Source organism: Pelodiscus sinensis, chromosome 24 (assembly GCF_049634645.1).
Source record: "Pelodiscus sinensis isolate JC-2024 chromosome 24, ASM4963464v1, whole genome shotgun sequence".
In the NCBI taxonomy this organism is placed as follows: Eukaryota; Metazoa; Chordata; order Testudines; family Trionychidae; genus Pelodiscus; species Pelodiscus sinensis.
In genome coordinates, this window is record NC_134734.1 from 16,583,128 (window position 1) to 16,596,709 (window position 13,582).

A 13,582-nucleotide genomic window follows, 5' to 3' on the forward strand; every position below is an offset into this window, starting at 1 on the left:
GGCAGCATGATCTGCAGTGCCAGGGCAGTCAGGAAACTGCCTTAACATTCCCCCTGCACCGCTGACTAGGAGCTGTTCAAGGGAAGCCCTTCCTGCCCTAGCCCTGACCCCCCAACCCAAAGCCAGAGCCCCCTCCTACAGCCCAAAGCTCCCATCCTCAGCCCCACCACAGAGCCCACACTCTAGCCAAATTCTGTTGCGTCATGGGAATCAATGATTTTTTTTTCAACTGGGTCGTGAGAAAAAGAAGTTTGAAACTTGCTGGCTGAGAGGGAGAAAGCAAAGCAGGCCCGCATAGGCCAGCTGACTCGCTGGGGAACTCCGTGTCCAGCAAGTTGCCCTGTAGCCTGGAAATACTCTGAACAGGAGGGAGAGACACACAGGTCTCCACCCAAGAGAGGTGGCAAATGAGGAGCGTGAAATCCAGAGCTGAAGCTCCACACGGAAGGCGAAGCCCAGTGCTGTGGCACTGAGCTATGGCAAACAGCGTGCTACCCTCGCCTGCCCACGTGGTGGGGGATGGTTGAGGTGTCCCGTGCATTACAAACGGCGGCTGAAATAACGAGAGGACACAGGCTGGGTAGGTTCCCTGGTGTATTGATTTCGGCATACAGAAATATTGTAACATTTCCAATTAACAGTACAAGGCCTTGCCAGATCCACCCACCGTGACCAAACTTTAACGGTGACAAGGCAGGGAGGTCCTCCGCAGAGCAGCACCCAACAGAATGGACCGAGGTGAGTGATGCTGAAGGCAGGAGGTGGGGCAGAGGACTGGCATGGTGGTGGGTACCAGCCTTGGCCAGCGGTAGTCTCCAAGACAATAAGATCAATAGACAGGGGGACCAGGGTGCTTTTAGTTTAGTGTTGGATTTTTGCACCAAAAAGAAAGGCAAATACTTTGCCAATATGGCATGGACTGGACAATTCTACGCTGACTTTGCTCTGAGCTGCCCTTGACTCCCTCACCTAGCTACGAAGGAGGAGGGGTGTGCAGGGGGCTTCCTCAAGCAGCGTCGCACATGAAGACAAAAGCCACTGAGCACGACAGGGCAAATGGACAGGATGGACTTTGCAGTCCGGATCCATCCAGGGCCCAGACAGGCCTCCAAAACAAATCAGTTAGTGTAACAGTGTCCTGTCCTGCCACCCTTGTCTATTCCCTGTTCCTTAGCGGACTTGAGGCCCAATCCTGCTGCCTCCGTCCCTGCAAAGACTCCCTGAAGTCCGCAGACAAGTGGGGTGGGACGCAGGGGAGAAGCAGCAGCTAGTGCAGCTGTAAGCATGCAGAGCCAGAGCATCAGCTGGTGTCAGTAAGCTCTGCTAAGGCCACGGCGGGGAAAGAAGGTTCCACCCCAGCTGAGGATGTGGCGCCTATTAACTGAGAACAACCCCCCCCCAGCACCCAACTTGCTTTGCTCAGCCTCTTGGTGACCATAAAGGTCGCTCTGGTCAGGGCTGGTGTCGACATCTGGTCCCAGGCTTGAAACCGGTTTCGTTCCCTTATGGCTCCGTCCTTGGATCCCTAGGCTACCCGGCTCTCTAAACAGGACTCCTCCTTCCTCTCCCTTTCTCATTAAGCTCCACCCATCAGCATCACCCACTAAGGCACAACTTGGCTGCCTTAAAAAAAAAAAAAAAAAAGTGTTGAGTAACCCCACAAGTACAATACGAGAACTGACCCCAGCAGTGTCCCCCTGGCTATGGCAGTGCAGCAGCTAGCAGGGAATGGCAGTGAAGCAGAGGAAATGGGACAAAAGGGGAGAGCATAAGCTAATGCCCCCGGGCGATTAAACAGCGTCTAAAGCTGACACGGTGCTGTCAGGGAGAATCAGGCCCACTGGGTGAATTTCCCCAAGGTTCTTTTTGTCGCTGTGCTCATCAGTTACAGTCCTGTCCACTTTAAGGCCACTTTCGACTGAGCGCGACGTAAAAAGGCCTTGGTGTAGATGAGAAACGGGCCCGATGATCTGATCCTCCTACTCAAGGATTCTGGGCCTGAACCAAACTCACTGACTTCAAGTGAGCTTTGCCGTAGGGTCTAAGTGCAAAGGCATGGCCTGGCTGTGATAGCAATAGGGCCCCTGCTGGGAATCAACAGTCAACGCTCAGCTTTGATGCCCTGGCGGCTGCTAGCCCTATATAAAAAGCTTTGGCAAATATATATAGATATGTATCTAAAGAGCTATTAAACTACAGTCTTTTTTTCCTCTTTTTTTGGTAACCATGATTCTGCAACTTCTTTGGTTTTAGATTTTTAAAAAAATTTTGAAGCTGAAAAGCTATTTTTTTATAGAAATAGTTTTTTTTCTTTAAAAAAAATCAAAGCATCTTTTAGCATTTTTATATATATGTATATATAAAATTTCTGCTGTAGAAAAAACACCAAAAAGAAAAAAAAAAAAAAAAAACCCTTCGGGGGAAGGGGAAATGGTTCTCTTGCTTTGGAGAGAAAAAGCATGGTATGGCATTTGGTAAGCGAGAGCGCCCTCTGCTGTTTACATGATGCTGCAATTTTGCGGCCCCTAGAGAGAAAAGAGAAAATAAACATTAATTCCTTTAACTGAAGCAAAAGTGAAGGATGTTGAAGTGGGTACCTGGCTAATTGTGTATTCGGATACCATTTGTATTGAGGACACAACGCGTCGATAAGGGGCCCTGTTGCAGCTGCCTTTTAAAGAGCCAGGTGACTCGGATTACATTTAAAACGCAGAGCTGCAGTGCGGGTAACTCCCGGAGCCAGCGCGAGCTGGGACTGAGCAGTTCCAGCTCACACCGGCTCTGGAATCGCTGCAGCTATCCCCGTCATGCACCGCAGAAATGTTGCTGTGGGAACTGGCTCCACCCAGCACCGGCTCCAGCTTCCTCCTCCCCACCTTGCTTCCTCTGATACAGAGGCGGCGGGGGAAAATGGGGAGGGAGAAGAAGCAGTCGAGTAGTGACTAGGCTGCTAGATAACCCTAAGCTGTTTGGGTAGTTGACTACTGGAGTAGTCGCTTGTGTCCCTGATTAAAGCGGAACAGTAGTAGCGGTCAGAAAAATCTATTTCTAAGTAGTGTTAGAGTACTGGAACAATCCCATTAGTATTACAGAGTACTTGAACAATCCCGTTAGTATTACAGAATACTCAGCTCAGATATCAGATTGTGACCTTTTATGGTCAGGAGCAATCTTTTTGTTTTTAATTTGACCAGCACCAAGTACCATGGAATCCTGACTGACGAGTGAGTTTTCAGAGTGCTATGGTAGCACAAGTAAGCAATGACAATAGTGATTATTAGTGCTTTTCATCCATATCTTAAAGTGCACTACAGTCATATAAAATCATTCTCCCTATTTTATAGATGGAATATCTATAAAGTTGAAAATCAGAAGAATACAAGAATCTAGTTTGAGAATTAGAAGAAAACTGGTTAGAATAGTATTAATCTAAAACTAATACCAATTATTAAAATGGTACTACTACTAATCATGAGCTAACGCTGGAGTATTACAATACTAGATACTAAAGCACGAACATTTAGGGTTGGAGTATTATAAATGGAAGCACAGGTTGCACCTCTCTAGTCTGGCACCTTTGGGACCTGACAGATGCTGAATCAGAATTTGCTGGATACGGGAGGTCAATACTGTCTAGCACATGGGTTCCCAAACTGTGGGGTGTGCCCCCCTGGGGGTGTGTGAAAAAATTCCAGGGGGGGCACGAGGTGACCCAGCCACCCCCCCCCCGTCAATCCCACTCCAAGTTTTGCTGCTATTTTTTGGGAGGGGGGGGGCGTGAGGGTTTCTCAAAAAATCAAAAGGTGGGCATGATGCCAAAAAGTTTGGGAACCACGGCTCTAGCAGCATTAGCAACACTTCCACCGCTTGCTGGGCTCTTAGAACACATGTAGGGGTCAATCAGAGCTAAAGAACAGCACAGAGTCCTGAGAGCCAGGAGCGATGACTGTAAACAAACTTTATGGGACCCATGGGAAGTGGACATCCGGCTAACTAAAATCATGCCAGACCACGGATGTTGCCAGACAAGGGAGTGCCAGACTAGAGAGGTTCAGTGTGTACTATGAATTAGCATTAGAATATTAACAATACACCAGAATCCTATTTATCTGATCTAAGTGGGCCGGGACCATATTGGGTACTTAGGAAATCTGGAGAATGGGAAAGCGGGAGGCTGTGGCGCCATCTAACAGCCACAGGGGAGACTGCCTGCTTCTGGATCGGCGAGCACTGGTTATTTTTGGAGAACAGGATGATGGTGCGCTGGATAAAGGGGGCTTTTGTGTAATCCACCCTCAGAGCGTGAGTAGTTACACACCACTCATATGGCGCTTCCGTACTAGAACATCCAAGGATGTTCCTTACAGACAGACAGGCACGGCAGTGCTATTAAACCAGCTGCATAGCTGGGACACTGGCACAGAGAGGCTAAGTTATGTGCCAAGGTCATGCAGAAAGACATGGACAGAGTAGGGGATAGGACCATGAGTTTCCTCTTCCCTGGTTAAGCTAATGAATTTTTCTTCTTACATAAGAACGGCCAGACTGGGTCGGACCAAAGGTCCATCTAGCCCAGTGTCCTGTCTGCTGACAGTGACCAATACCAGGTGTCCCAGAAGGAATGAACAGAACAGGGAACCATCAAGTGGTCCCTCCCCTGTTGTCCACTCAGAGCCTCTGACAAACAGAGGCCAGGGACACCATCCCTGCCCCTCCAGGCTAATCACCATTGATGGACCTAACCTCTATGAATCTATCTAGCTCTTTTCTGAACCCTGTTACTGTCTGGGCACTAAGGATGGATGTCTGGTGCCTGGACTCTGTCCTGAGACGGAGAGGGACACAGATGCGTGTACGTTTCCCTAGGAGAATCACCTTGCATCAAAGACAGTCAGTAGAAGGACGCCTGGACCACGTGTTTAGTCAAGAGAAGGCTGCCAGGAGGGAGCCAAGGGGGGTGAGGGAAGATGTGGGCAGGTCAATGTCAGAAGGGAAGTAGAAGCAGCCAGGAGATGGAGAAAAGGGGAGAGAAGTGGGAAAAGGAGCCCAAAGCAGGAGACGGAAGATCATCCCTCTTAGGACAACAATTGAGGGTTACAAGGGTTGCTTCCCAGGAATTGGGGGGATGGGTTTCTCACTCAGCTGAGCAGAGCCAGTTGAGGTCTCTGTGCAGGTTTTCCCCCCACTTCAGAGTCCAGCTAACGTTAAAATGGGAACGCCAACTCCTGGCTGTGCTGTGGCAACGCTGCCTCTGGGATGCTCAGCGGCCGGCGTGGGGTTGGGAGGCTTTTCACCAGCTTCCAGCCCAGAGATCTGAACCACTGGCTGCCTGACTGGCCAGTAAAACAGCCCAGGCCACACATCAGCAAACCAAAATCGAGAGTAGCCAGGAACTGGAAGGAAGGGCGTTAACCTACAAATAGGGTCCTTATCTCCAATGTTCTGGGTATAATCAACATCACCACCCATGTACAAGGCACAAACCATCATGCTTCAAGGCATGAGCCAGTCACTAGCTGCCTGGGGAAGGAAGAAACACGTTCCCCCCCATGGGCAGCAATTCCATCGTTTTCCACTGGGGGGCTCTTAATTAATCTGAAATCACTGGCCAGCGGAGGGGACTTGCTGCTGCTTCAGATGGGTCACTAGTTTGGGTCCCAGTGAGGTGCACCCGTGGGAACCCAAAGGCTCAGAACTCCCCTCGGGCAGTCTGGTTATGGACAGCTGGGCCAATCTGGGGGGAGCTCAGGCCTAGACGGCTACAGTTTGATTCTGCTGCAGGGCACGCAGAGCTAATCGGGGGACCCCACCGGCAGCCGGTCGTTTGGCTGTTGCCTCGTTATCCCAGGCTCCCGCCCCAGGCGGAGCAGCTCGGTTCTGAGTTTTCTGTGGCAGACCCAAACAATGCAGCCTCCCCCAGGAGGACTGTGGGACTCTGGTGAGTGGCGACGGAGGAACCTTCCATCTCCACTCTCCAGCACTGCACACACGGCACGCAAACCCTGCTGCCCTCACTCCAACGGCTCCTCTTTGCTCGGGTGGGAGTGTGGCCCAAGTGAGAACCCCAGGGTTGGGGGTAGCGGGGGGTCCGGGCGGGCACACTCCAGCCTGGGGAGCCACCGGCCGCAGGAAAGAGGCACACATGCGGATTGACTGGGGAGGTAAATCGGGGCCAGTAAATCGTAAGAACATAATGGCCACCCTGAGTCAGACCAAAGGTCCATGGAGCCCGGTGTCCGGTCTACAGCCAGGGGACAATGCTGCTGAACTAACAGAACAGGGAACCATCAAGTGATGTGCACCCGCCCCCCTGGCACCCATTCCACAGGCTGTCCAAGTCGGAGAGCTGCAGAGAGAGGAGCTTTCACCTGGATCCCCTCTCTCAAACAACTTGTGTTTGTAGCAGGATCTGCAAGCTGGATTTTGGCTTATCGAGTGGGGGACCGGCTTGTCTGTAGAGCACGTCGGTCCGGAAACTGCCCTGCCCTAAGCAGCGGCCATGAGGGAAACCCAAACTACCATGGGGTTCCACCAGCCCCAATTTCCACTGGGCCCTGCAGATGAGTGAGATCCATCAGCCTGGAGTTCATGCTGTGCTTGGACACCCCGAGTCCCCTTCTCGCAGGATTCCCTGGCCCCCGAGGAGAAGGGCCTCTCTGCTCATGCACTGACCTGACTGCGTGGGTTGGAGTTACCCAGGATGTAGGACCTGGTCACCAGGTTTTCTCCCAGGCTGCTGCTGCCCCCACCAGCACCCCCCATGGAGCGGTAGCTCCGGGTGATGGTGAGGCTAGAGGCGGATGATTCCGAGGACATGGAGCCGGCCGCGGCGTTCTGGGCCCCGCCGGCTTTCTCTGCCGGCTGCCCGCAGGTGCCACACACCACGGTGCGGGAGCGCAGGTTGTACTCGCCGGGATCACCCGAGCCGCCACAGTGGGCCTGGAGGGGTGGAAAGAGAAACAAGGGGCCTTGAGTACCAGACAGCATAGTGAGGACAGTGGGAAAGATCCCAGGCCCGGCTCGAGGGTTTAGTGAGCGCTCCAGAGACTGAGGCCGACAGCTCCTCTCAAGCGACACCCGCGGAGCCCCAAGGCTGCAGAGGGTCCCTGAGCGGAGGAGCTGGCCAAGAACCTCCTTGCCCTGGCAGGGTTGGATTGTGCCTGCCCAACCCCAGCCTAGTCTTGCGATCGGTGCTTTGGGGCATCGGGCCCCAGCGGATGTTCTGCCATTGCAGGGTGCTCAGAAACCGGAGCCCTGAGTGACGGGTGCATTAGAAAATCCTAACTCGACCAGAACGTGTCACGGGGGGTTCTCTACCTGGGGGTTGCGAGCTCCCTGTCACCCGCATATTGCTGAATGTGGGAGCAGAAGGTACTGCCCAGACAGCACTCAGCGCATGGTAAAGAACCACCTCTGGAACGGATGGACTCTTACTGAAGCCAAAGGGAGCAACTCACACCACAGTGGGCAAACGGGCCTCCGAAAGAGCAGGCGGTGGGTTGCGTGGGGAACCCCTGCAGTCTGTCCTACCCCCTGGCGCTGCGCCCTCTTGTCCCACATATCCCCGACTCCAGCTGACAGCGACGGGAGCTGCCTTTGGGCATGAAGAAGGGAATTGCGTCTCCCTTAAGCCAGTAAAGCCCTCTGTGCCAGGGGAACAGCAGCACGGGAGCCAGAAGTCTGTCTCAAATTTCACATCAAGATCACCTAGGACGTAATGAAGTGGCGTGGTCCCCGAGTCGAGTCAGTCACACTTCGGACCACGCCATATGCAGAACCCTAGAATAACCGATAGGCCTCAGGAAGTAAGATTCTGATCTGGGAGGGATTGTTTGGTGTCTGTTCCACTCAGTGGGGGCCCATCCATGCGGCTTCAGAGTCCTGGCGTTTTCAGCCAGGTCCGCCTACAGAGCCACTCGGCAGCAGTATGACCATCCCGAGTGAGGAAATGCAGCCGGTTTACTGTCAGATCCGTTGCTTGCTTCCTATCCTAGTCATGCCTGGTTCTTCCGGATCAATGCTCTGGGCGATTCGATGCTTTGAAGACACGGAGGGCCGTTTCACCAGTGGTTTGCCTGTAGGTAGCACTGTACTAGCCAGGCCGATCTATTCCCCAGCCCTGTCTCTACTGGCTATTCTGGAGATGGGCTTGAATAAAAACTTCTCCCAGGCCAGACCCGAACAGCTAACGCCCTCTGTACCAAGGACCCCACAGGGACTGGGTTTATGTCGGAAGCTCACTCCTGGGAGGAATTCAACCCTCACAACAAATGGGAGAAGGAGATCCTGGCTCATTTCTCATCAACATTCACTCTTACACGGCTGTTCGGAGCCCGAGCAATGAAAAGAAGAGGATCAGGCACGACAGAGCCCCCAGCTGCCCCAATCAAAGCTGCTGAGAGCTGCCTCTGGCACCACTGCGGAAGTGGAGGTACCGAGCCCTCGATCTTCCCGTCTGATCTGCACTGGAGGTGCCTCACTCTCATGCCCATTTAGGTCAGGGGCGGGAAGAACTGAGCACGTTTCTAACTGGGCACCGGCCCGATCGCTGTGTAACAAAGCACCTGTTGCTGGCCCCAGATTAGGAAGGGCACTTTTAGCTGTGCAGGGAAGAAGTGCGCAAGTCCAAGAAGGCACCGGATGGGGGGCTAAAACCGGAGCCACCATTGGGATCCGTGGATGCATTTCAGCAGCCACCTTGCTAAATGCAGGGCATCCATTGCAGCAGCCATCTCTACAGCTCGGCTTCCACTGAAGCCTGCATTGTCCTGCGGGCTCCAGGCCGAGCGGATCTTCACGGGGCCAGCTTGGAAGCAGATTCACCCTCTCCTCCAGGGGAATGACCAGAGTGCCTTTCGTGCGAGATGCTCCAAAGGAAGCCACATCGTCTGCTCGGTCCAGGATGCTGGGAGCATCTCCCCGTGCAGAGACCACCTCACGCAGCCAATGGATGGGAGTTTGCTTCCCAGACACGGGGCTTGGTTCCAGCCAGACACGTAATACCCTCCCCCCATCATCGCTGCTCCCAGCACCCCGGGAAGTGCAGGGCCAGTGCAGCAGGAGGGGGACTTGCCTGAGGCCACCCAGCGGGCAAAGCGGCAGAACCAGGTTTCGAGCCCCCGCCCCACTGGCTCCCACCGCCTGTGCCCGACAGAGCAGGGTGCTTACGTGGTGGTGACGGTGGTGGACGCTGACTTCGTCATCGTCATCCTCCTCCTCGTCATTGATGATCACCGTGCGCACCAGCTTCCTCATGGCCACCTCCTGGGCGGGAGGGAAGGCAGAGTCAGCTACACTTACAGAGACCCCCCTTTTACTCTACGGCTCATGAGACAGCGACTCCCGCAGACAACGGCACCACACGAATCCGACCCCACCCCACCGTCCTCCGCCCCTTGCCCATCCCTCTCTGGCACCCGGCCGGAACATGCAGCCCCCAGACCTGGACTGCCCAGCGGACCGGGGCAGGAGCCTCACCTCTCCGTTGGAGCTGATCAGGGCGGTGCGCAGGCTGTCTCCAGAGCCCCAGGAGCTTTGGGCCTTCCACACCATGTCGGTGGGAGGGCTGTGGGTGGCGCCGGCGCCGGAGGCCCAGATCTAAAGAGGAAACACAGAGATCGGTAGCACCTCCCACTGGCAGAGCAACCAACCCCTCACTGCCCACTGGGGTGCTGCCCCTGTCCGGCGGCTGCCCCGCATGGGAGTCTGCTACAGAGGAGCTGCTCTGACAGCTCAACAGGGGGAGTTTCGTGCTGTGGATGCTGTAGGTTCCAGGGTCAGACCCCCATGCTGGACTGCTGAGGGGAGGGGCTCACGACACACTCAGCTCCAAGGACCAGAGGCGAGGGAGATGGGCTGAGAAAGATGCAGGCAGGAGCTTAAAACGCTGGGGGAGGGGGAAGTTTGATGCTGCAACTGGCTTCTGCTAATGCCGGGGCCCCGATTTGGAGCGCGAGATGCCAAAATGCAGCAGCACGTCAGCCCCAAAGGGCAGGAATCGCGCTAGGGCTGTTGGCAGGGTGACTGCTGCCTTTCCAGGCTGGGACCTGCCAAGGCAGGCGCTCCCGGCACACAACAGGGAGATCAGCCTGGTCTTCCTTTGAGATCCACAGCCCCAGGAACTGCAATCCCCCAGGTGTCCCCAAGGGGGAGCCCCGCGGCCCCTCGCACGAGGGGGCTGCTAATGAGAAGATGCACCGGCTCCAAGGGGCTGGATTTTCTCTGCCCCCTTCAGGAGAATGGGGTCCGGGGTGAGAAGTGCCCAGGGAGAACAGACCAGTTCCCCAGAGCATCCAGCCTTCCCTAGCCTGCGCGCGAGCCGTCTGCCACTCACCGTGACCACCTGGCCGGCCTTCAGGGTGAACTTGGGAGGGAAGCGATAGGTGACAGGGGCCTCGTCTCCATTCTGACGCTTGATCTGCCAGTTCCCCAGAGCCTGGTCCTGCGACACAGAAGGCAGCAGCCGTGAGAAACCAGCCCTCAAGGTTATTCTGGTTTTACCTTCTCTTGGCTACAAGTCCTGAGGTCAAGGGACCCTGCCACAGACCCTCTCACCTTCTGCAAGTCACTTCACCTCCCCGGCCTCAGTTTCCCCATCTTTCACTTGTAGCCCTTTCCCCGCCCTTTGTCTGTCTTCTCTATAGACACAATAATTTTGGGGGCAGGGACCATCTGTCACTCTGGGCATGCACTGCTCCCAGTACAGCGTGGCCCAGTGGACCCAGCACTGGACTAGACTCAGGAGATCAGGATTCAAATCCCAGCTCCAGCACTAGTCTACGGGATGACCTCGGCCAAGGCACTTCCCTGCCTCTATGCCTCAGTTTCCCCATTTGTAAAGGGGGGAGGTTAATGATACTGACATCCTTGTCAAGAGATTTGAGACCTGCTTTTGTTCTGAAGCATCTCAAAGCAATTTTCAAGCCCCACACAACAGCACCTGCTGAAATGCCTCCACCTCTGTCTGTCTAGCACCACACAGAACAGAGCAACACCAATTCACACTACAGGCTGAACCTCTCTAGTCCAGCATGATTTTAGTTAGCCGGATGTCCGCTTCTCATGGGTGTGGCCAGGTTTCCCGTGGTCCCATAAAGTTTAACCACCACCAGTCCTGGCTCTCTCCTGTGTTCTTACTTAGCTCTAATATACCCCTAAATCTCTTCTCAGAGCCCAGTGGAAGCGTGGGTAATGCTGCTAGACGATATTGATCCCCCCGAGGTCTGGCTAATTCTCTGGTTCGGCACCGATTGGGTCCTGGATGCTGGACTAGAGAAGTTCAACCTGTAGGAATTGACTCTACATTTTAAGTCTCCTACAGAGATGGCAGCTCCTTTTGTGTGCACGGTGGTTTTACAGCCGACCAGAGGGAAGGGCACACCGAGAACTACACAATTTTCCTTCCAGCCATGGACCCATCCTGACCCTGCTCACGCACGACCGGCATCCCCACCAGGAGATCTACCTCGTTGGACTTGTTCCTGAGACGGACAAATTTCCCTTCCAAATCAACCTCTTCCACAGCCACGCGGCCGCTGGTCCTGGCATGCTGGGAGAAGCTCGTCCGGCGCTCCCCATCCTCCAGCTTCCTCTTCTTGGAGGAGCCCGGCGTGGTGGAGGAATGGCTCACATGGATCCTGGAGCCTCCCTTCTGGGAGCTGGGGCTTGGAGACAGCCTCAGCCTGGGAAAGAGGGCGAGAGGGGGTGAGTGCGGGCTGGACTCAGGGCCTGGATTCTCTACTGAGAGAGGGGATACGATCGCATGGCTACTGGGGGACCTGCAGGCAGAGGCCATTTCCCCATGGGACATCCCCCGAAGGACACGTCTCCGTCACAGCATCGCCCCCACATCTCCCCCGCCCCACTCTTTGGCAGAGGTGCCAAGGCTGAACTGGCTACAGTGGATGAGCCATGGAGCTGGGAGGCCCAGCCTGCCCGGATGCCGCCTGTTTCCAGAGACGGAGTTCAGCCGCCAGGGTGCTTACGATAACCACAGACTGGAGCGGCAGGAACCAGCTGCCCGATTCAGACCCCAGCGCAACTGTGGGAAGCATCACTGAGCCAGTCTCCATTCCTGGCCAGCCCATCGGGTCTGGCTACAAGCTGTCCGCCTGCCCACTTTCTTCACCAGTGCCCCGAACTCCCCATGGCTGCCTGCATCTAGGCTCTGCACCTGACTCATAACCACACAGCTCCTCCCACAGGGCAGGTGGGACCAGGTCAGTAGCTTGGGTCCACATTCCAGCTCACTCACCCATCACTGCAGCACCGACCCTTTCACTTTCACGTCAGGTCAGTGCAACCAGGCCTGTGTTCCCAGCCCACCCACATGAGGCGTGTCCTTTCCTCGCTCTGCCCCCATTGGCACATCCTCCCTCCCACCAGGCCCCTCCCTCAGCCACGACCCCAGCAGGCTCCTCTTTCAGCCCACGAAGGAGCCTCTCTCTGCACCCACCTCTCCTCCTCGCCCTCCAGCAGCTTGCGGTAGGCATGGATCTCCATGTCCAGGGCCAGCTTGATGTCCAGCAGCTCCTGGTACTCGTCCAGCTGCTGCTGCATCCTGGCTCGCATGTCCGCCATCTCCCGCTCCTTGTCGGACAGGATGCGGCGGCTGGTCTCCCGCTCCCGGGCCAGCGCGTCCTCCAGGTCCCGCAGCTTCGACTCCTTGGCAGACAGCTGGGAGCAGAGGGGACACACCAGAGGGAGGGGGTGAGGCAGAGCACAAGCAGCAGAGGGTGCCCCTGGCTACCAGGGCTATGGGCACCCTAGGCATAGACACGGTGCCTTCCCTTGGGGTGAATCTCCAGGGCCACTGAGCCATTACGCAGCTTGCCCTGGGCTGTTATTAGACCTGGTCTGTGGTGGCCTTTCGCTTCAGTGGGTCCATGAGGACCTATTGGTCCTAAGCCTGTCTGGGGTCTGGCCCGGGGCTGCAGAATCAGGGCCAGGGCCTGCCCAAGGTCCTGCCAGCGTGCGTCCCTTAGATAGTCGTCAAGCTGCGGCTGGAGTGGAGGTGGATAAGAGGCCCCTGTGGAACCTGGAGTGGCCTAGAGCTGTCGGGGTGGGATTGGAGCTGGACAGTCAGAGTCAACTCCTCGGCTGGCATGAACAGCCCTTGACAGAACAGCTCCCAGTGGAGAACTGAGCCCTGCAGGTCTCCCACCCTTGGGATGCTACAAGGGTTGTGAGCGTATAACCAGGTAAACAGTTAACCGAGAAGCCTGGGCCTATGGGTTAATGTTCATGGTTACACACAGGTTCCTGCCTGCTCCGGGGGAGCCGCCTTCTGCCCCGCGCTGCTGCCTCTGATGCCGAAGTAGCAGCGCAGCCTGGCACCCGGCTCTCTGGGAGTGGGGCACACTGGCTGCCAGGGAGCCGGCTGCAGGTGCGTGTAACTGCTGAAAAACACAGCGGTTACACGTTCCCACAATTAGCCGCATTCTAACATCCCGAGATGTTACCGGACCCACAACCAGTGCTCTGGGCCTGGCCCCTCTCTAGTTATGATGAGCGACTAGAAGATCTAAGACTAATTAAGGGGTGAACCCAGCAGTGGTGCATGCAGCCCCCTGCTCTGCCCCAT

The 13,582-nt window shown here is 55.5% G+C and overlaps 1 protein-coding gene across 3 annotated transcripts in view; it reads right to left on the reverse strand.

The window, feature by feature from the left end:
* Positions 1-580: 580 nt before the first annotated feature.
* LOC102443460 (prelamin-A/C) overlaps positions 581-13,582 on the reverse strand; it is a 114,546-nt gene continuing 101,544 nt past the window's right edge. For all 3 annotated transcript variants that reach the window (XM_075907263.1, XM_075907262.1, XM_014568950.3), the window contains 7 exons: positions 12,455-12,675; positions 11,465-11,681; positions 10,334-10,441; positions 9,478-9,597; positions 9,169-9,264; positions 6,673-6,939; positions 581-2,525 (listed from right to left, as the gene is read on the reverse strand). In XM_075907263.1, coding sequence (XP_075763378.1) covers positions 2,499-2,525; positions 6,673-6,939; positions 9,169-9,264; positions 9,478-9,597; positions 10,334-10,441; positions 11,465-11,681; positions 12,455-12,675 — 1,056 coding nt within the window. In that variant the 3' untranslated portion in view covers positions 581-2,498. The remainder of the gene's footprint in view (positions 2,526-6,672; positions 6,940-9,168; positions 9,265-9,477; positions 9,598-10,333; positions 10,442-11,464; positions 11,682-12,454; positions 12,676-13,582) is intronic.